This window comes from Apteryx rowi, unplaced genomic scaffold (assembly GCF_003343035.1).
Source record: "Apteryx rowi isolate R43461 unplaced genomic scaffold, aptRow1 scaffold_3, whole genome shotgun sequence".
NCBI classification, from domain to species: Eukaryota; Metazoa; Chordata; class Aves; order Apterygiformes; family Apterygidae; genus Apteryx; species Apteryx rowi.
The window spans coordinates 2,690,111-2,712,762 of NW_020449418.1; the positions used below are offsets into that span (position 1 = coordinate 2,690,111).

Below are 22,652 nucleotides of genomic sequence, written 5' to 3' on the forward strand. Positions count from 1 at the left end.
CGCATAGCCCTCGAGTCAAATTCAAGAATTACCAGACTTACCAAGATGCTTTCTGGTGGTACCTTTATTTGTAATCAGTGGGCCAAGTCTAGCGCTCCACAGACCGTTCCTTAAACTCATTTCATCATCTCCACCATAACAGTCACTGACTTGCTCAAAGACCAACAAACAACAGCAACACCTCTGAAGAGAGTTATACCGAACTCCATGGGAGCATCAGGGTAAAGCCAGTTGAGAGAAAAATCTGGTTAAGGAATTCAATTTATCTACAATTAAGATTTTCTGCTTGGTTGTCATCGCCCAGCATATCACTTCTTCACAAATCACATTATGAGATGCATCCTACTGGTCAAACGTTGAAGGATTCTTTGTAAACAATTCCTATAGATTTATAAAACCAAGAAATAAGATGTGCTTCACTGCTCTAGCCTCGAAGGAATCTCAATTAAGATGATCATAACCCCTTAGGTTAATTATAAATTAAGCATGTTAACTCTCATCTTTCATGCTTTCCTCTAAGGAAAAGCATGTCACAACTAGTAAATTTTATGGTGGAACAAAGTTCCTTCCCTCACCATACTTGCACACAAAATTATACAAGTTTTCTTAAGGTGAAAATAAATAAGGCCAAGTTTTCTAGAGGGGATGTAAGTTACACTATCTCTAATCTTCCATTAAAAACAAACCAACAAACAGAAAGAAAAAAACAAAAGAAACACCCACAGTTTAGGCAATGAATGTTACCAAAAAAAAAAAAAAAGGAATATTCTTTCCCGCATCACCTTTTTCCCATTTAGAAATTGAGAAATTAAAAATAACATAACTGCAAAAGGTCAAATAATGCCTCCACATTCTACCACAAACCCACCAAGGCAAAYAGACACAAGTAAAAACAAACTGAAGACAATGTAGAATTTTCCTCTCCAGAAAAGACGTTAGCCTAATGTTCAGCAGCAGCCAAGTAGGCAAATATCATATGAAAAGTTATTAGAAAAGGAACAGAGAAAAAAATGGTGCCACTGTACAGAGCAGTTTGAACACAGCGTAGAGGTCTGATTAACCTATCTCAGCAAAGCTACTGCGTATGTAAAAATGGCACAGCAAAGGGCAAAAATTATGTTCAGAAACATGAACTGGCTTCCTTAGGAGAACTCAGACTAGATCCTTCATTCCAGGGTAGGGTTTGTCAAGGCAAGCTAAGAAAGGCCTATACAATTTTTAATTGCATAAGTAAAATGAGTAGAGAGCAATGTATTTATTATTTATTTATTACTGTTGCCAAAAGACAACTAGAGAAACCCAGCAAAATTATCTGCAACAGGCTTAAAACTGTTTATATACATAGTGCATAGTTAAGATGGGGATCTCATTATCCCCCCCCCCCAATACGTTGACATGTCCTAAGTATGAATCAGGTTAAATACTAACTGGACAAATCTGTGAAAGAGAAGGTTATCAAGGCTATGAAGAATGCAGCTCTAGATACAACCCTCTAGCTCAAGAAAATCCTAAACTGCTGACCGGGTAGTCTTCCTTGATATTTGGACTGTCCTTTTTTTTTTTTTTTAATATGCATATACTAGTGGCTGCTGTCAGAATACTATGGTAGCTGGTCCTTCAATCTGATTCACTAGGGCTGTTCTGTATATAGGAGCATTTTGAAGGGACTGGGAATACGGAAAAAGAAAATCCATAAAATAATTGGACTATTCAGAAGAGACTGTATGTTCTTATATATTCTCACTGTGATTTCTGGCTTCAAATGGCAACACAGTTTCTATAAAATCTGCATTTTTAAAGTAAGCAAATAGTGAATGAGCAGTTCTCTAGTCCTTCAACCAACACCACTCTTTAGTATTCAAAAAACATGAAGAAAATACTCCATTTTGCATCTTCAAACACACAGATGATAACAGATGTAAGGTGACCATAAAGTAAAAAAAAAAAAAAAAAAAAAATTGAACAGCTTGACTGGTTTGGCCATTTAGGTAAGGCTGAGACTAGGATTCATTTTAGCCTTATCTGTAAAAGAAAAAAATAGATTTCTTTTCTGGTCAGAGAAGAAGGCATAATCAACAGTGACTGAAAATATGTGACATGAAATATAAGTCATTGCAGTCTGTGATATTAGAAAAACTAACCTATGGTCAACGTCAGTCTACAAAATATTTTCTCAAAATTAGATTGACAAAATACACAGTCAGATATTTCAAATTCTGTCTTCTGAAACTTATCAGTTTAATCTTGTGTGCATTAAAATACATTCTCCAAAGCCTCYGTTGAGAAGAGCTACACTGCTCACACAGAGAAATTAAAACTGATTTCAAAAATTTCAAATTTGTCAGCAAGATCAGGTTTTTACTACAGGCGTGCCTGTTTGTGTGCGGTGTACACAACATCTACTCATGGTGGGTTGCTTCTTTTTAATACTTTCTTTGGGATGCCACTATGAAGCTATACACATCTGTCCCACATGCAGTTTACAAATTTGTAACTATAAAGATATAATGCTTTACTCTACAAACAGAAATAATCCAGCAGCAACGGCCCAATGTCTAAACTTTTAGCTCAATGTGAAAAGCTAAGGAAGACTCTGGGYCATAAATATATCTACTGTTTACTTGTCATTTGACAAATGTCTTTCATTATGCTTACAGCACTATGACCATTTGTCTGGGTATGCGACTGATCTATAAATAAGGGCAGCAGTGTTGGCGAGAAGCAGCCTGGCACGATTACATCTGTTCTTCAGGTTAGCGTCCGGCCTCAGGTGGCACCTCGGAGTCGCACAGTAGAGTTAACCTTAGCAAATGAAATTCCACTGATGACCTCCTTAAACAGTTTTAAAAACTGATCACTAATTGCCTTTTTAACAATTATCTTTAGCAGGAAACATGTTGGATGTCTGAAATGTGAAAACGTATTTTAGCTATTGACTGAAACTACTGCTAGAATGCCAAAAATGTTTAAATTTAGATAAGTTTGTACAATATATTTGTCTAGACAACGGTGGCTTCTCCTCATCTTTTCTTGCTTTTAAGCTGGTTCCTCAAGGTCAGAATAACCCAAATCAGTATCATTCTGAGTCTTTAAAAGGAATGAGTACTGTTTCTTGGATTGATTTAATTCTATATCTAACATTTCACCAGAAATACACAGATGTGAAATAAGAAGAATCAAGCAGAACTAATCATGCAATATTAAACAATACGTAATAGAAATAATGAAGCCAGATGACTAATTGCTTCCTAAGAAGCTTAATGTATAAGATGATTATCCATACTAAGTTTCAGCACGTAACAAAATTAGTCATTAATACAAAAGTAATTTTATGCCACAAAAATGTTTCTCTCCATCAGCATGCATGGCAAAAAGTATGTTTTCTATTTTCTGTATATCCAAAAGCATGATGAACACGTCCCACTTTGAAAGAAGCTTACAACTACTGGTCGAACATTTCTGAAAAGAAGCATGACTTGTTCCTGTGTTTTTTGATCTGGTCACAGCACCTCTTCCTTACTAGTTAGCAGGGGCTGGAACTTCCACTCAAAGAACAGCTCTGCAATATTTATTTCATTAAAAAAAAAAAAAAAAAAAGCCACACACACCCCATATCTGCAACCACAAGCAACCTTCTAAAAAGAAATTAGCTTGCTTCCCTTTCATCATATACAGTCCGTGTCACATAGTACATATGCACAAGGGCAAGTATGCTCCTGGCAGAAAATGAAGTTGCTTATACGGGTACATGTTGGTTTCTTATAGCAGAGAGAACATTTGAATTAACCTCCAGAATGAAGACAAAGGGGGTGCTCTTTTAGCCTCCAAAACGGTGTAAGAATAGAAACCAACAAAAACTACCCATAAAGTTTACCTCCGTGCTACCCTGACAGAACAGGAACAGTTCTTAGGCCTCCTCCTTTTTCACGATGGCTATAGTTCTTGCTGACTATACCATGTCACTTCCAGGACTGATTGTGTAGTACTCATTTCTGTAATATGAATTTTACTGAGTAATACAGTCTTACTGGATTTTTTTATTTCTCCATGCATCTGATGCCTCATATTTCAGTTAAAATGTTTTCAGGACAGCGCCTGCCTTTGTTTACGATGCCCTGATGAGCCAGTACATGGAAATCTTGAGGTGAACACAAATACTAGCAGATAACCACACGTTTGTTATAGTTACAATTCAAGACCAACTGGGACAGATTCAGATCAAAGTGCATTGATAAAATCTCAACAGCCTTTTACCACTTCTGCAAATCCCCTGTGTTTAAAGGACCACTAGCTGTTTTCAGATAATACTTGATCAAAAAAGCTTTATTTGGAGGGGGGGAGAAAAAAACCCACAACACTAAATAGTCCATTTACGTAAAAGATTACAAGAAAATATAGATATTTTTGTATTCACAGCTTACTCCAAATTCAGTCACATAGCTGAGGAAAAAATATTTACAGATTTAAACCACAGAAAGATGCATCAATAGGCGCAGAAGAAAAACTGCTCATAGGAAGCTTGGTTTCAATTTCAGGAGCACGTTAGCAGGTGGCCCCAGGAGCCGACTGAGCCCCGAAAGCAGAAGTACATGGTCTCTGCAACTCCACTTCGGGCCACAAGATAGAGCCATTAGCACAGCCTCCGCAAGCCGGTGCCATGCACAAGCCTGGGACCACCAAAGGTCTGCGACTACAGCTTTCAAGATCTAAAAAGAATGATACTCCGCTCTAAAAATGCAGGACTGATATATATTAATTGAAAATGAGGTGATAAAACTAAGATTTTCCTCTGTCAGTCAAAAAAGACAACGTAAGCTTTAACAACTTTATTCTATTTTGATACATAAAGTTTATTAAACATCRTAAACAATCCTGAAACTTAGCTTTTTGATATGTATAATTTTGCTGAACAGTAAACTATTGCAAAGTATTACTTCATGTTTGCTCTGTTCTAATATTTCTTCCCAGACAACTGCGTTTGGGATTGGGCCACATAGCTCTTTGGTCTGTCCTGGCACAGCCATTCCTCCGCTTACTTCACAAACCAGATGAATTGCTCACTAAATGAACATCCTTTTCCCAGGTACGGCACATACTTGCGCATAACACAAGTGCAGGCATCAGCAACCATGGCTTAGCCTCTGGCTTAAGTTGAGGTTTAATACTTTTTGTTTGTTTTCACCATAGACATTCACAGTACTGTGATATCTGAGTTTTTTAATGACAAAACTATTGTTTTTTTCATTCCCACTAGCCAAGAGGGGGGGCCAAGAAGGAGCAAGGTGGCTTTTTCTCCTCAAATACCATTTCATGCAATTACTGGGTTACCAACTACCCCTGTGCAATACGATGGCATAGATGTCCTTGCCTCCAGGAACACCTCTGTGCACTGCAGACTACTGATAAAGAATTGTGTGCAGGATTCAAGATAACAAGACTAAGCGATGAGAGGGGAAAAAAAAAATCTCTGCTTGCAACTTGTTCCTGTTTGATTAGAAAGTTAATTACGGTTAATTAGAAAGTTACTTTTGGAGTAACTTTTCAATAGCAGCTCAACTAAGCTCCAATACATATTTTTCAGAACATACTTCTGGCATAGTAAAGTATGTAGAAGGAACACTGAACATTAAGATGCCCAAAAGCCACCGTATGTAGCAAATAACATCCAACTGATAGTCCAGTGTTCTGTCATTTTTATACATACGGCCCAAAATCAAATAAACTCACCCTGATATTACATGTCACAACTTAAACCTTAATGTCGTCCATCCTTCAAATAAAGACACACCTTGTATTTCCTTCTCCTAATATATTGCTGTACCATTTTCTCCCATAACTGCTTGGGTTAGGGCAAGTTTTCAAGATTCTACAAGGACCCCACAAGAACAAACTTATGTTCATTATGGTGAATGTAAAAGAAAACTACCAGTCCCAGTTACTGCATTCACTTCAAGCTTGAAATATGAGACTTGTTTAAAAAAAAAACAAAAACAAACAAACAAACAAAAAAATCCAGGCACACAATATACTGATCTATATAATTTTTGCAATTTGTTTGACACAGATTGTTTCTTTAAAATGAAACACACTTCAAGCTGATTGAGAATTACCCTCTCCTCAGAGCAGATGTTGCTTCACACAGGAAGAGCCAAGCCAAATGCAATGGAATCCAGCTGAKTTTCCAATTCCGTTTATAAAGATCAGCACGCAACTTTGCAAGCTCACATCAGCAGGCAGTTTGGAAGAGAGCTGAGAATTTTGAGTAGCAAACCTGTAAGCTCATCCTGACCTGAAACTGCCAGTATCATCCCCAGTTAAAAATTTCCCTTCACCTGTAAAAGTGAATTTGTTTTAAAAGCACTTAGATCTGCTTTTTCTAAAGGTCTGCTAAAGCTCTTAAATAAAAACTCTGTATGCTTTGCTTACAGTCAAACAGGTCACAACTCATTCAGGACAATATTCAGACAGAACACTGAAAAGCACTTTCATTTTGGCAAACATTCTCAACTTCCTACCTCCAGTGGCTCTGCTGCCAGAGCAGCTTACAGAGTCAAAATAACATTTCCTTTCCTTCATCTTCCCTCCTCTTCCTTCTTTGAACTCACAAATGAATCATTTTGCTATATAAAGTTTCCAGCAAGTTGCTATTCAGCTGGAAAGTAAGCAAAAAAGGTTCCCAAACCCACACATACAAACTTAGAAAAATGTTAGTACCTAGAAACTGGAATTATAGAGGGAATTTAGTTATAATAACATGGTATTTTCTGGAGAATTGAAACTTTTCCAAGCATAGCTGTTGTTTTTTTTCAGTACTTCACTCCATCATTCACTCCACTTTCTTTTCTTGATCTTTTGCTGAATGCCATGCTTGGGTTTTGGGGTGCTTTTTTTCACTATTATGATCTGTTCCTGCCTCTCTCCCACATTGTTTTTGCTCTCTCATTCGAAGCACAAATTTATGTTCTTTCAATCACATAATTCCTGCTGCTTAGACATTTCTTCCATGCTCATTTCTTCTCTTCCATAAAAAGTGTGTCCAGGTCTGAACTCTCCCATTCCATATTGCCTGTGAATATGGAAGTGCCAATTCCCCTCTTCTGGATGCATAAAAAAATAAAGCCAGCAACAAATATGTTGACAGGGGATTCTCCTACATCTGAGAGGTAAACAGCATTCATTTCTGCTCTAGAAACTGCACTCTCTTGGAAGCTGCTGTTTACCCAACAGGGCCATGCATGTTTCCCACATGTCAAATGCACAAGATTGTCTCAAATTCATGATTTAAGTCTTTTTACATTCCTCAAACTTTACAAAAGTGCAACCACCTTTTAGCTAATACATTTTTGTGCGACTCTTCAACTTGGCAGAAGCACAGAGGAGTGACAGTCAGCTGGATTTCTTGGCTGCAGGTATAAACACTCGCTCCCCTCCCCTGAAGGAATAAACTGCTGCCTGCAATCCGAGGCAATTCACAGCTCCCTAGTGAATGGCAAACACTGCCAACAGTTATTTCTTTCTCCCCACCCTGACAGAACTGAGCTGCTGCCAATTAACGTTGCATTTTCCTACACTTTGCAATCCCTTTGAACCTTTTCATGATTTTAGAGAAAACAGTTTTGTTTCTATGTAAATCTATTCACCACAAATCCTAGTCACAAGAAAGGACTGATAGTTGTAGCAGAAGCCTCTAGACCAGAGGATCTTGCTAGTTTGCATCTATTACTTGAAAAATGTAGTATTTATAACCAATTTGTACAAAAGCCAAGAAGAATCCAAGTGCAATGGAAAAGAAATCACAGAGACTAAGAAATGAAGTGCACATGAGACAAACTACATTTAAAAATTCCATGGACTGGAGACTGAACAGTATTGCTTTTCATGTCACTGCCTGCATTACTATAAGCTATCTTACATGGACTGCTATTCTGTGCTCAGGGTATACTTATGTTATACATAAAGTATTAATTCTGATGATCTACTAGTCATTCCTTTAGAAGCAGGGTTAAGATACTGGCTAATTYTGCTAAGGCATAAACACAACATCTGATGACACAGGAACAATTCAGATCCAAGGCAAAGAGACTCAAGGCTACCAACCTGAGTGAGACTCTGCTACAAAAGGAAAAGCTGSTCTTACCCAGTTAAGTTTTCACCTGTCCATATACGCAGCAAGGTACATGCAGAAGAACTCTCTCACACTAGTCAAAAATATCCTCTCAATTGCTTGAATAACTGCATAAAAAACTAAATTAAAAAATTCTCACGGATGCCATCTTTATGTGATAAGTTAAAAACTCACAAAATCAGCTTCAAGTTTTCCCATTTCTTGTTTGTAGCTTCTCATACGACTGCTGTACATTCCCCGGCTTTGAGGTGGGATCTCTCGAACTTCAAGCTCCATCTGCTCAAGCTAGCAAGTAAAAATAAGGAAGATGCACATACGTCAAAATGATAATTAAGGTAAGGATCAATTTACCTAAATTGTTCGCAAATACCAAAAAATATTCTATTTATTAAGAATACTGCTGTTTAACCTGTGGTATAGAAATGTTATCAAAGGTTATCAAATAAAATGTATTAGGGTATATATATGTGTGTGTGTGTRYRTATATATATATATATATATAATTGATATCCTATCAAATATACAAATGACACAATTGGTAATATTAACAATCAGAATGAATGATTCTAACCACACTTTTCTGTATTTCAATTCCAAACATTGATGAATACATTTTATTACAAGAAGCCAGTGAAACTTAGGTTAAATAACTTTCTGCAAGGAAGCATAATTCAGGACATAGCCTACCTCCTTCTAGGTGTGTGTTTTTGGAAACCTCTAGGTGAAAAAGATACATATATATTTTTTAATGTGAGATAGATATCTATATAGATTTATATATATAGATATCTATCTCACATTAAAAAATGTATTTATCACCAGCCTCAAGGTTTAATAAAATAATTCTTGTTCTACTGAAAAATACTTATTCAGTAGAAAGCACTTTCTGAACTGGTTGCCTAAGTCTACACCCCAAATCTATATTCAGGTATATTAAATAACAGAATTATAGGGCTGCAATAAAAAGACTGTTGAAAAAYTGGTGTACAGTTATATATCTAAAACTTCAGAGATATATTCTGTCTTTAACCCTTATATTTACTTTTACCATGTAGAACATTAAGGGGCCTTAAACTCACGAATATAGCACAGAGTCACAGGAAGTCAAAAGGAGTTAAAAGCCAGGGYGAATCTGCCTGCTCATGATCTGCCCACTAGGTCATGGAGCCTCCTGCTCACAGGGCTCTCTGTTCAGGGATTCTGTTTTGCACAGCAGAAGAATCTCTTACCTGCTTTTTAAAATCTTTCTGACTTGACTTTAAAAATATCTAAATAAAATAAAATAAAATAAAAAATTGAAACAGAAGTACCTTTCAATTAGGGTCCCAAACCACCAGTTACAAGTCTTCACAATAGACAGCTACAGTTTATTACTATGTAATTGCTTGCTTACACTATAAAATTTCAGTCTCATGCCAGAAGAAAAGCATCCGAATTTAATCAATGAAATTGCCAGATACTGAAATAAAAGTCATTCAGCCTGATCTATTCTGATTATATACAAAATGGTATTTAATGTTATTAACTGTAAAGCAGAGTTTAATTAAATAGTCAGTAATGAACTGAAATACACTAAACTAATTCTAATTCTACCCAGTTCTTTTTCTCAGACTTAACTTTCCAAAGGGGTTTTTATAAATGAAGCTGATAGCTGGAGTTAATGGCTTATTTCTTATCTACTTCATTTCAATACATTTGATTTCAAATGTTTCCATAAACATAGAAAATATTTCTCTTACATAYACAGAATTATATGTGCAAGGTCAGAATATTTTAATGAAGTCTCAATTCTTTTCAGTTATCTAAAAATGAAATTATCTCYCATACAAATCCAGAATTTGTATCAAGGATCAGATCACAGTCTGTGAAATCCAGAATCTTCATTCCAAAGAGTCAGTATCAGAGACTGTGCGGTCAAAGGAAAATGTTCATGTACTTAGAAACATTACAGGCAATAATGAAGAACCCATGTCTGGGCTGAACAAAGTTTAACACTTTTTTGTCATCATGAGATTACACAGGTACATTTTGTGCCTGGGCTGATAAATTCCCATGCCAAGTCATGCAGAAAAGAGTGGTTCAGGCAGATGTCAACCTAACTGCAACCTCATTTCATGCATCTTCACTTTCAGACCTCATATTATTGGTCATAAAATTGTATTTTTTTTCATACACAAGCAAGAAGAATATAGCTAAATTCTACAAAAAAACTAGAAAAACCCTGGCACTTCAATCTCAAAACATCTGTAGAAGCTGAAGTTTTCTTCAGAAAACCTAAATGCTCTAAGTTCTGTTATTGCTTATATTCAAACATGCCACCACTATGGTGAAGCTGAGTGTGTTGGCATCTAACTCCTACCCAAATTCATAAACTATGTCCCGTCCTTAAGTCTCCTCGGGGTCTAACCTCGTAGGATTGCTCCTGACAACACCCAGTTCACTCCTAGCACTGAGTACAGCAAAAGCAGGGCAGCCACAGATACTTTCATTCAAAAATATAACAGGGTAAGGTAGTGCCAATGTTGTCCATTGAGACTCCAAAATAATTCTCCCTCTCCCACAGAAACATTTCCACATGTAAATTGCTCTGGACTACAACTGAATTACCTCTGGAGGATTAAGGATGTCTTACATAATATTTCAAGGTCCTTCAAACTCTATTGCTGAATATTGAGAATACGGATGACTAGTTACCAATGTCCTGATTTGGCTGACAAAGACCACTGTGATCCACCTTCCTTCAGAAGAAACCCCCATTGCATCCTCTGTGAATCTAAGGAGAAACTTTTTTCACGATGAGGACAGTCAAGCAATGGGATAGGCTGCCCAGAGAGGTTGTGCACTCTCCATCCTTGGAGGTTTTCAAGACCCGACTGGAAAAAGCCCTGAGCCACCTGGCCTGACCTCACAGCTCACTCCTACTCTTTGAGTGGAAAGTTGGACTAGAGACCTCCTGAGGCCCCTTCCAACCTGAATTATCCTATGATCGCCTATACTATGCAGACTAAAATCTCTCTTTTAATGACATCAGTCTGTTCTCATTAATGCATGAAGCCTTCCTTAKGTATCCCACTATCCTTGCACTTCAAGCTGTCATGAACAGCAGGCCACTCCACTATGGCATTTACTCTATGACAAAAACAGTTTYCTACCAGAACTCATCCAGCCTCCCTAATAGCAAAGTTTTGTTCTCTTTGCAAAAAGAGATGGTTTTCTTAGCTGTGGAAAGACTATTAAAAAACGGGGATAAGCAGTAGCCAACTGCCCAGCTAGTGGCAGTTTGGGCAAAGTTGATAGCATTTTCTGAAACGTGAGCTTCACTAACTTATGCAGATTCCTAAAGTCCTTGGGCTAAAAGAGAGATCTAAATTTAAAAAAAGCAAGTGCTTAAGTAAGAAAAATCCTAGCATTTGCAACACTGTAAATTTAAATTAATACAACAATTTTGTGATGTGCACTTCATAAAACATAGGGGCATGTAGTTCATGGTCAGATTTTCTTCTTAAAAACAGAACTTTATTCAAAAATGTTAGTTCTAGCTCTTCTAGCACATTGTAGATTTTATACTTCAAAGAATTTCTCTAAACTTATCACAGCATTCATCTTACTTAAAATCACAGTTAAAAAGAAAAAAGAAAAGAAACACTCAGATACTACTGCATGGAATGCAAGAATGACAGGATTTCTCTCCGGAGATCTCTCACTCAACATCAATGGCTTGAAAAGGCAACTTGGGAGTCTGAAAAGGTTTTGGTGTCAGTTCTGTATATATTAGTTCAATTAGAGTAGTGATTTTACCCAAAGCAGACAGTATTTAAAAAAAAAAGAATCAATGATTAGCCAATGTAAATATCAATAGTCAATAYCTCTACAATAATATTTATAATACATGAGATGGTTATTTCCTAACCAAGTAGAAAATAAAACAAAATCAGCTAATCCCAGCAATGGTGCTTCAGGAAGCAAGCCAGTGCATGAAAACTATCAGTGGCAAGGAATTAGGTTTGCTTTGGTTTTCTGCTGCAGCCCTTAGTTTAAAAAAGGGATCTTTTTAATCAGTTCTGTTATTAGCAGGTTTGTTCAAATTGATTTTAAACCCAAGCCTTGACATTAATCATTAACATGTTAGGTAATTGCTTAAAGCCAATAATTGCATGAAGCACCTGTCTAGTAGTGTTAGCAACAAGATCTAAAACAAAAGCATGAAGAAAGTCAGTACATTAAATTAAGTTCATTATTAGAAGAAAAATGGTGAAACAGGATTTACTTTTTAATCTTATAATAAATACAAATTTAGATTACTTCCCTTCTTATGTCAGAAAAAGATAATGAGCCATTAACTCAATTTCTGCTCCTTCCAAACTTATTTAGAACAGAAAACCAAATCTGAATGTTTTTTCACCAGAACACCCATGCTGCAATTTCCCTGTACTGCCATATCCTTTTTTTTTTTTTGCCAAGTAGCCATAAAAAGGAGGGTAAAAAAAAAAAGTCTTTGTATATTTTTATTTTCCTTCATCTATTTGCAAATGGAAGTGCCTCAAAGCCTTAATGTATCTTCAGAACATCCTCATGAGGTGGAACAGTAATTTTATCATGTTTCTCACTGAGAATACTGAGTCAGCGAGGTTAGGCACCTTGCCAAGGTCGCTGAGGCAGCCTGCAGTGGAGTCATCCTGAGATCCAACTCTCCAGTGCTCTGTCTGCAAGCCTAAACTGAATTGAATTGAATTCTTAAAACAAAACCACCACGTGTGTCCACAAACATACTAGAAGTCTTTTTCTTCCTATGTCACAAACTTAAAAAAAGTTTCAATATTATTGTTTAGTCAATATTCAAGTTGCTTAGTTTTAAAAACTTTAAAAGCTTTCAGAGTAGGAGGACTAATTGCATTCCCCTGTCCTAACTTTTAGATAACATTTCTGACACTATATAGACCAAACTCCTTTGTAGGTAATAAACAAAAGGAACTTCAGATAGAGAACTATTGGCTATGTGGAAAAAAGTCAATTTTTACTGTGACTAAACACCCTTGCTCAGTCACTCCACATCTATAAAACTTTACTTTGTACTCCAGATGAAGTATATGACAGTTTGTAATGGGAACAAAATAGAAAAAGCCACAAATGCTTAATGTATATTGCTTTCTTCTGTCATCGCAGACCACTAACTAATGCTTGGTTAACATATATATTTTTCTCAGATCAATATCCCACACTACCATCGCCTACCGTGACCTCAAATGGCTAAATATCTTTATGCCTCAGTTTACTCATTTACTAAAAGAGAAAAAACGACCTATTACTCTACAAGACTATCAGACAGATTAAATCAAGTAYAAAGTGGATCCTATGAGGAAAAAAAGCTCTAGGTGTGTAAATACTGAACGTAAATCCTGGAGCAAAAAAACAAATCCACAATTCAAAGCCTGTAGCAGCCGGCAATAGCTTGCAATAATAATACCAACCTTAAATCGCTTAACCCAAGGGGAATACATCAAATATTTTAATCTTGTGTATTTCATATTCTAAAATATTAACATAGTATTTCTAGGCCATCATGTATGCTAAATGTTACCATTAATGATACTATTATTTTTGCCAGGAATTGGCAGTTAACATATGAAAAGCCATGACATACCAGTTCCCTTGCTTCTTCTAGCTGTTTCTCAACATTTGCAACCATCTGCTTCTTCTCATCTGAAATAGAATTATGAAGACACCAATATAATTGTGTTCTTGCCACGAAAGAAGAATACACCATTTCAAAATAAGCTTATACGTATCAGTTAAAGCTGACTCAAGGGATTTATTCTGTGTGACATTAGCATGCACTATGACACCCATATTAGCAATTTTTTTTTAATTGAGATTGGAAGATGCTTGAAATATTCTGCTTTGTCATGCAGGAGTTTTCTAATTAGGAAAAGAGTTATGGTTGCTCAAACTGTAAGAGTTCGGCCTCAACAGGAAGAGGCTGGATGTGTACAACAACATAGGTTATGACAAATTGAAAAAAATACTCATGGTTTAAAAAACAAAGATTTATTATATTTMTTTGCATAAAACCAAACATCCTACTTGTAATGAATCCAGACACTGAAGAAAAACAAGGTCTCTATTCCCCTCCTTTATGCTAGGTCTAGACCCCTGGGCCTCTTACTTCAAAAAAAGACAAAATGAAATGCCACAGGAAATCTGCTCCTAATAACAGTAAAAATGTAAACTAGTATTAAAAGGTGAAAGGAAAAAAAAAAATTAAAGTCAGTTATGAGCTATATGCACCAAGCATCATCTTCAGAGTTGAATGTGCCAGGTTGTCCAAAAAGTCTATAGCTCCTATAGCTCTATAGCTTCCCCACGTACAAGAGTCCAAGTAGAGAGTGTGTCTGACTCTCGACCTGTCTCTAACCATCCATTCTCAGGCAGGGAGTCCAGTATGAAATGAGAACTGAGATTCAGTGCTATATCTGTCAAATATTCCAACTGCTTAACGATTTAGTTTATTATAGCATGAAAGGTGACTTTCTGAGAATATTCAGTCATCAGGTAATGAAAAAGTCCCCTAAGTRCTGAATTACTAGGGGCATTCAGGGGCTGTAATACTGCCATCTGCACTGCTTTTGCCTCTTGCATGGCCCCAAAGCCATCCCTCGCATTGGAAATCCACCCATAGCCTCAATGAAGTTAACAACAAAACTCTAAGATACTAACCTTTATGCCAATGCTCATTTGAAACCACCAGCACAGATATCTCATTATACTATTGGTTCACCTAATGAAGCAGATAAATAATGCATTGCTTTAGAGTATCTCCAGTCATTACTCCCTAGAGATGACAAGGGACAAGTCTACAGTGGCACAAGAGACTTTATTGTATATCTTTAAGCTTTAGGATCTTTTAGCCTGAATTTCTTTGTTTCTCTTCCATATGATCTCTTTGTATCCTTGTATTCAGTGTTTAAAGACCAAAAGGGACTACCCAATGATCTCATCAGATCCTCTGCACACCACAAAGCACTGAATTTTACCCAGGGACCCCTTTATGTATAGTCTTTCCTGGGCTGAAGCGCTTTAGTTTTAAGCAAAGTGAGTGCCTTAGGCAGAAATTGGGGGGTGCCAAGATAGCAACCAAAGTTAGAAACTCCTGCCACATAAGGTGAAACGTGCCCTAGAACTAACCTTCCTAAAAAGCAACAAAACTACTTCAGAAAGATTATATTGCTACAGAGTTTTTGGTGAAGTATCCCCACTACAAGCAGGCTGCATTTCAGCTGAATCCTCCTACTGTTATTCCACACTATCCTGAATGACATTTGGACATTTATCCATCTGTCTTCTGCTTCTCCATTGTTATTCTCTCATGACCTGACACTCATTTAAGGACATGCTAACATCATTATCTCTCCTTCTTCTTCAGTTACACACGTTGGAGCTCTGCTTGTAGAGAGGATCAGGTTCAGGATCATCTTTCCACCTCTAACAAGACACAGAGATCTTTGCAAACAACCAGCAACGCAAGGACTAGAAAGACCATCCTCTGAGGATACACCATGCTGCACATAGCAGATTCACAAGAACAAGTCTACACTGGATTATTACCCAAGAAGTTGCTATAGTGTTGCAGAATTTGTGACGATTCACATAAAGTCCAAAAATGAGACTATTAGCTGAGGTGCTTAACTAAGGGAAAATTCCTCTCAGAGAAACCCAAGTTCTCAAGCATGTATTACAGCCAACCAGAGAGTCAGCAGAGACTCCTTCAGCAGTTAGACTGGATAAGCCAGTGCTCCAGTGCTGATGGGGCTCACCTAGTGCCGAGACAGCCTCAGGCCCCGACTCCACCATATTCTACATGTGCAAATCAAAGTGTTTCTGGGTGACAGCAGTAAAAACTGAATGACTGTATCTGGCAAATATAGCTAGAATAAAATACTGGAAAAGACTGAAATACTCTGAGTAACAGCAACTCTGTCAATGACACAAGTGGGGAGGAACCACTAGAATCCTCCCACAAATAAAAAGTTTGAGCTCACCCCAGAACCCTCCCCAAACACCGTTCCCTTCATATCCTTGAAAGGGGCCCAGAATTTGATCAAGTAATCCTTTATACAGAGGCGAAGCCATGGAAGYGACCACCTTTCTTGCAAATCCTGAATGCACACTGCCACATCTGGTGGATGCTACTACAGCAGAAGCTGGATTTGCTCATTTCCCATGCAGCACTTCTAGTTTTCCACTAACTTTGCTTTCTTCTATTCCCCACCAGGTACTCAGGATGGCACTAAAGACAGAAAAATCTAATGGTTAAAATTAGATTAATTAACCCTCCCTACTCCTGACCGAAAAGAAAAGAAAAGAAAAGAAAAGAAGTCTGCCACTCCCATGCCCGTGTATTCCAATTCCCCCACCCAGCATCACAGAACAGCTCTGTTCCTCCCTTCATTTGCAAGTGGGCAAGATGATGATGATGATGCACCAAAGGAAAAACAATGTAAGAGATGAAATACACAATGCCATTTTATTGCAATTGAAATAGGATCCAGAATATAGCAGCAGAAAATAAATGTACTATAGTAATTTCCAACATTCTCCCAAGTTTTACTGAATTACAATTTCTATACACATTAAGTTAAATGAAGTAACCTGAAATTTAGGGATGTGAAGTTTTTTTAAAAAGCTATTTCATGCTGTTCAAACTCTGTGTGCATTTGTGATTACAAGAGCTACCTAGCATTTAATTGAATACTGAGTTACCTTACTGTTGAACTCTTTACAGCCCATTACAGTTCATCACTGCATTTTACACCTGCGAGATTATTTGTTCCATAGTAGTTCTTTACACTAGTCATCCACCCTATTTGTTTCAAGAAAGATAAAAATGCCAGCTGGACTGCTATCAGTGGCAGTGCGTTTCCAGTATTAAGCTTCTGATTCTCTCCACTGTTTGGACAACAGTGGTGTTTTCCTTTGCTTGTACACAAACTTTGCATGGAATCTATAATACAATATTGATCAGTCCTTGAACTCCAGACCTATAACAAGATCCATCCACTCTTTCTTCAGCCTTACAAATGCATAATTCAGTCATCTGCATCTGCTTTGTGGCTACTGAAACAACTCCTTTCTCCTGTTCTGCCACAAACATAGAAATTATTCTGGGAAAACTCAGTTTACCTTTTGCAGTTACATCATTATTGTGTATGAYGTTTCTGAGAAAAGTCCCATTCCCTGCATAAAAGAGGCAAAGTCTTCAAAGACCTTGTCATGCTGAACCTTCCTTCCTCACTGTACAATACAGGTACAAACGAGCTGTGATGATCAATAAGACCACGCATACCCACAGAGATGTTAACAAACTATGGACCTCGGTAGGAAACGCTCAGTAGTGCACAAGGAGGTCCTATTAAAACTGCTCCCATACAATTAAGGAGACATTCAAATTATTTTCAGTAGTTTGGTTAGTATCACACTTTAACCTAACTTCAGACTAAAATTTTAGTATCCTGACAGATTTATCAATGCATAATCACGTAACTGCTGACCAGAGCAATTGAGGGAGTGAGGCCTTCTGAAAGCAATGGCTATGCTGTTCCTTCAAATACGGATGTGTGGGTTGGCACATGGCCACAGCTTGGCACCACACTTTGGRGACAAGATCTTCGTGGATTTCCAGGAAAGCAGCTGAAGTTAGGTTGCAACTACTTATCTTCTTGGGGATGCAACACCGTACAATCCCCAGGGCAACAAGGGGCAGCACAACTGAGAAGGGTCACTTCGGTGAGTAAAGCAAGCTCACAACAGTATCATAAAAAGTACCCATTTGGTTTCCCTTTCTTCTCCCCCTCCGGCTGAATCCATATAACTCCTGATGGAAATATGCTGTCTGGAGCCACTTGCCTGCAGGGCTGCCAATACATCCAGGCATGCTGTTGGTATCAGCAACAGAAGCATAAAATGCTACAATGTCGTCAGTCAGAGCCAAGAAAGCACTTGCTGGAATGGTTTTCACATTGTTTAGCATCAGCAAGATACCGTTGCCTTTCTGCCCCGGTTATGCTACAGAAACAACCATCTCTCCCTCGCAGTCAGAATCCCCTCAGGGATCAGGACGGCACCGGACAACTTGCTCAGAGCCTGCAGATGAGGGCAGAGGGAGTTAGTCTAAGTGAAGCTTGTCACTAATCTAGCAGATCAGGACAAACAAGTTATGATCCAGCTAAAGATCATCATATTACTAAGTAATTTCATCCACTGCGTCTTACTCGGTAGTTTTCAGTCTGTCTACCTGATCATTTTCTAGAAACACTTCTACCATATGGATGACTGAAAAGTTTTTTTTATAACTACTTTTCTCTAAATGGTAAACAGTTATCAGATCTAAATTCAAAAAAAAAAAAAAAAGCTCCATCAAAACTATCTAAATTCAGAAGAGGATTTTTCTCTCCACACTGCCAGACAGCATATCCTGAAGAAAATACTACATTTAGCCAATATAATATTAACTGGTCAAATTGACAGAATATGGATAAATCTAAAGACAGGGAAGAAAAGTGATTTTTTCTTCTGAGTGAGGATTACAAAGAAACCCATTCCCTGTTTGCATTCAGGGTTTCACTTGCTTAAATGTAACAAGCTTTTACTATATTTTCCTCAGTTCTTTCAGCTTTGCCCTTGCATTCATCACTGTTTTAACCCCCCCAAATACAGTGGAGCTACAGAAAGGCACCTGTCTGCCCACAATTGTAGGAAGGTAACACAGCACTGGTCTGAGCTCACCATCAGCCAAGAAACAAACAAAAAAAAGAAACGGACCAAGATCAATTAGTCTCACTGCTTGTGGAATTACTTCTTTTTATTAGCATGTGCTAAGAAAGAGACTGAGTGACAGAGGGCTTCAGTACACAGGCCACTGGCAAATTTTGCTGCACTAGACCGGAGGGTTTACATGTTCACCTAACACCACTTTGCGAGAAGTTACTGTCCAACAGCAAAGACAAATGGAAGGTTTTTTTTCCCTTTGGCCACAGCAGTTTAGAGCCTAATATATATAAAGAAAAGCCCAGACAACTTGATTTTTGAGTAATTTATGGGGCTGTAAAATCAGGTAGCAGAGCCATACCACAATGAGTCAGCTGTAATATGTGAACAGTAAACTTCTGTACAGAAGTACAATGGACAATTAAAGGTGGGACTTTCCTCAGCTAAATCTGTTGGATACAGTGCAATAGAGTGCTTTGATTGCCCAACAGAAGATGTAAGTATCAAGCATCAGAAGAAAGACAGTGCTGTAATCTAAAAACCTCAGCGCCCAGAGGCTGCAGTACTGGGAAAAGGCTAAACATCCCGATCTGTGCTGGGAACATGCTCTTTCAGCTCAAGCAATCAAATTTTATATGTATTTTTGGTCATATCACAAGATGAAGATATTTCTCTACAACACCAAGGAATATTAATAAAAAACACACAGCCAGTGATCTTCACTTTCCAGAGACCTGCAGCAGCAGCACAGAATATCTATTTAAAAGCCATTTCTCAACTGAGAACACTTTCTTTAAATCTCCAGATGACGTTTGCCTTTACAGAAGATATTTCTTCCCAAGACGGTCTATTGCCCCTACTGCTTATTGTTTCTGTAGCATCAGAGCGCCTTTGTTATGTTCCTTGCTGAACTATTTATGTACTGTGACAATAGGATTGTTTGTTGAGCCACCATCCTCCTAGAACACACGATAGCATCAAGTCCTGACAACACCAAACACAGGAATGCTGGAAAAACAATTAGCCAGTACTTCTCCAATTGAACTGAACATGAAGCTTACAGCAGGTCCATCTTGGGTAGCAGAAGGAATTAAATCAGTCACTAGACTTCAGAAGATCTCTTTGTCTTATGCAGAAGTAGCACCAGTTCTTACACCTTTCATCCTGCTTCTTCCAGGGTGGGGGAAGAAGGCCATCAGCAATCTCTCTCAAATCACTGCTGCTGAAAAATGCCACCTCATGTGCATGTCTCCTCATGTCCCCCTCCCACTTTGAATCATATCCTCCTTTTGAGGAACTCCCAGCCATCTCCACAAGAACTAACTGGAACTTCTGGTGATGAAGAAGCAAAGATCTTGCAAATATTCCTATTAAGAAACAAGGGAAAAATGTKTATTTAAAATATTTCTGTTTAAAGTGTTTAGCATATTCAGAGTTTTGGGGTTTTTTTCCTCTCTCCCCACCAAGCAGTAAAATGCCTCTGTTAGCTAGGACTGCTTTCTGGTYTAAAGTAAGAGAATAGCCCTGAAAACTGAAACATTTCTTTCATTCATAAGTATACAGTGCAACAAGTAGTCTTAACACAAGCCAGTCCAAACCACAAACCACCAGCCTCAAATCCTGACATGGAACCTCAGAAATTTAGCTGTTGTCATAACTCAAGGCCATTTACCCCAATGCCACACTATTGATCCCACAGGGAAAAAGCATTCTTCCTCCTCTGAGAGGACAGCAAGTGCTAAAAATCCCTTCTAATGATCCCAGAAAAGAATCATGATTTCAAAGCCTGGTACTCACACATTATGTCACTGCCTAACACAATACTCTTCATTCACTCATATCTAAGCTTGAAAGACTCGCTAAGTGAAAAAGGAGACTGCCTTTAAGGAGAGGATTATGGAAATCCACTACTGTTAAGCAAAATATTTTTCCTGCTGAAGAACAGACACTGATAGCTTACAAACTGCATACAACTAGCAAATTAAATCTCTATTTTTTTTTCAATGAACTCACTGTGCAGCATTTCAGATTTTTAGAACATGAGGCACTACTGCATTTATAATGTGTCTTCCTGTTCGTACAAGAGATCCTTAAATTCACTACTGAAGAGCGAGCAACTCCTTCTGAAACAGCAGGTTTACTGCAACCCCTCATTAAACTGCTCTAGTGGCTACGTAAAGGTTAACTATTGCGCCTAYGTAGCCTGAATTATGCCAGCTCTAAATTCCAATCTCTGACCTCACCCAGATGGCTTTAGAATATCTGCAAGGATGGAGACTCCACAACCTCTCTGGGCAACAGAAATATTACAAGATAAAAAAAGCTTTTGCCGTCCTAAGTATCTACAGACTGTAATTGAATTATCGCCTAATGCCCTTTTTGTTAAGCCTAACAGCAAAATAGCTTTGTTAAGCCTATGAGAAGGCACAGTTTTCTGCCCTTTAATCATTCTTGCAATTGGTCACTGAACCTTGCTTTATCAATGGACTTTCTAACTTAACTAACATCAGAACTAGACATAATATTCCAAAACTGAGTACATTTTTACTCCAAATTCCCCTATTTATTCATTTCAGATGTATTTCGGACCTCTGAATTAGTGTTGCCCTGGGATCTGATGTTTTAGGGGAGGCTTCTTTCATGCTGATTGCCTACCTCAAAGCCTATTTAAAGTCATTACTTCTCATGATGTGTTTCCTCACTCTAAAAATAAGAGGTTATTCCTTGGTCCCAGATGTATGGTTTAAGTTTTTTTGCTTGSTTGGTTGGTTGGTTTTTTGCTTTGGTCATATAGACAAGTATACTGTTAGTGTGTGTTTTTTTATTCTCTCTTCAAAAGATACTCATAGTTGAGGTATCCCCAAGGTATCCCCAAGCTTCAGGAAATGTGTTTAGAAAGTACAGACAGAAATACTTAATGACTTGAGTACAGAAGAAGCATTAAGCTGAGTTATAAGAGGAACGGATGAGAAATCCAGCTATTCTCAGCTTCCCTCTGCCCCATACTGGGAGTCCCGCACTAGGGTACTGCTTCATATGCACTGGAAATTCCTGCTAGACTGGTTGAAGAGATTAACATCCCCAGCTGTCTATCCGAACAGTCAAGTAGACATTGTTGTCCCTGCTGCAAAGATAGGTTATGAATCAGATCAAGGATGCTGCAGGCTACTGACAAACACATTAAAGTAAATGAACGCTGATTTCTTTGAATCTCTTCCTACATATGAGTCACCACAGACAATTATCCAAATCAATTACTTTAATAGTAGACAGCAAAAATAATGACTTGGGTGAAATCATGCACAAATTCTCTCTATGCCACAAGTGTTAAAGAATAAAAAAAAGTTTAATTAGTATTAGTTGTGTTGTGGCAAGATCATAATAAAGAGTGTTGACAGCAACGCTTGCTCAGGGAACATCCACTCAGGTCCAGCCCCTGCACTGCTCGGCCCTTCAGTTACTGGGGCGGCAAGGGGAGCGATCCTGGGAGCCAGCCAGCAAACAACGCTCTCTCAGGTTACTTTTAATACGTTTCATGAACCAGCTTGCTGCATAAACACGTGTGCCAGCACACGGGGGAGAGCTAAGAGGGGGAGCCCGGCTTCGCTGTGCAGGAGCAAAAAACCACAGCCTGGAGAGGGGACGCAGGCAGAGAGCACAGCAAAAWCCCGACGCAGCCCCCAGCCGCCCGCTGCGGGGAGCCGGCGGCCGCGCAGAGCCGGGGGAGCTCTCGGCCGGGCGGCAGCGCGCCGGGCCCGCGGGGACC

The 22,652-nt window shown here is 38.3% G+C and overlaps 1 protein-coding gene across 28 annotated transcripts in view; it reads right to left on the minus strand.

The window, feature by feature from the left end:
- Positions 1 to 20,429, minus strand: part of VTI1A (vesicle transport through interaction with t-SNAREs 1A) — a 280,707-nt gene extending 260,278 nt beyond the window's left edge. For 6 of the 28 annotated variants that reach the window (XM_026069618.1, XM_026069622.1, XM_026069620.1 and 3 more), the window contains exons 1-4: positions 19,948 to 20,429; positions 17,945 to 18,262; positions 13,767 to 13,825; positions 8,300 to 8,410 (exon numbers count right to left, since the gene is read on the minus strand). In XM_026069618.1, coding sequence (XP_025925403.1) covers positions 8,300 to 8,410; positions 13,767 to 13,825; positions 17,945 to 18,149 — 375 coding nt within the window. In that variant the 5' untranslated portion in view covers positions 18,150 to 18,262; positions 19,948 to 20,429. Of the gene's footprint in view, positions 1 to 8,299; positions 8,411 to 13,766; positions 13,826 to 16,264; positions 16,375 to 17,944; positions 18,263 to 19,947 lie in introns of those variants that run through there. The other 22 variants (XM_026069633.1, XM_026069635.1, XM_026069629.1 and 19 more) reach the window with 14 other exon arrangements.
- Between the last annotated feature and the right edge of the window lie 2,223 nt (positions 20,430 to 22,652).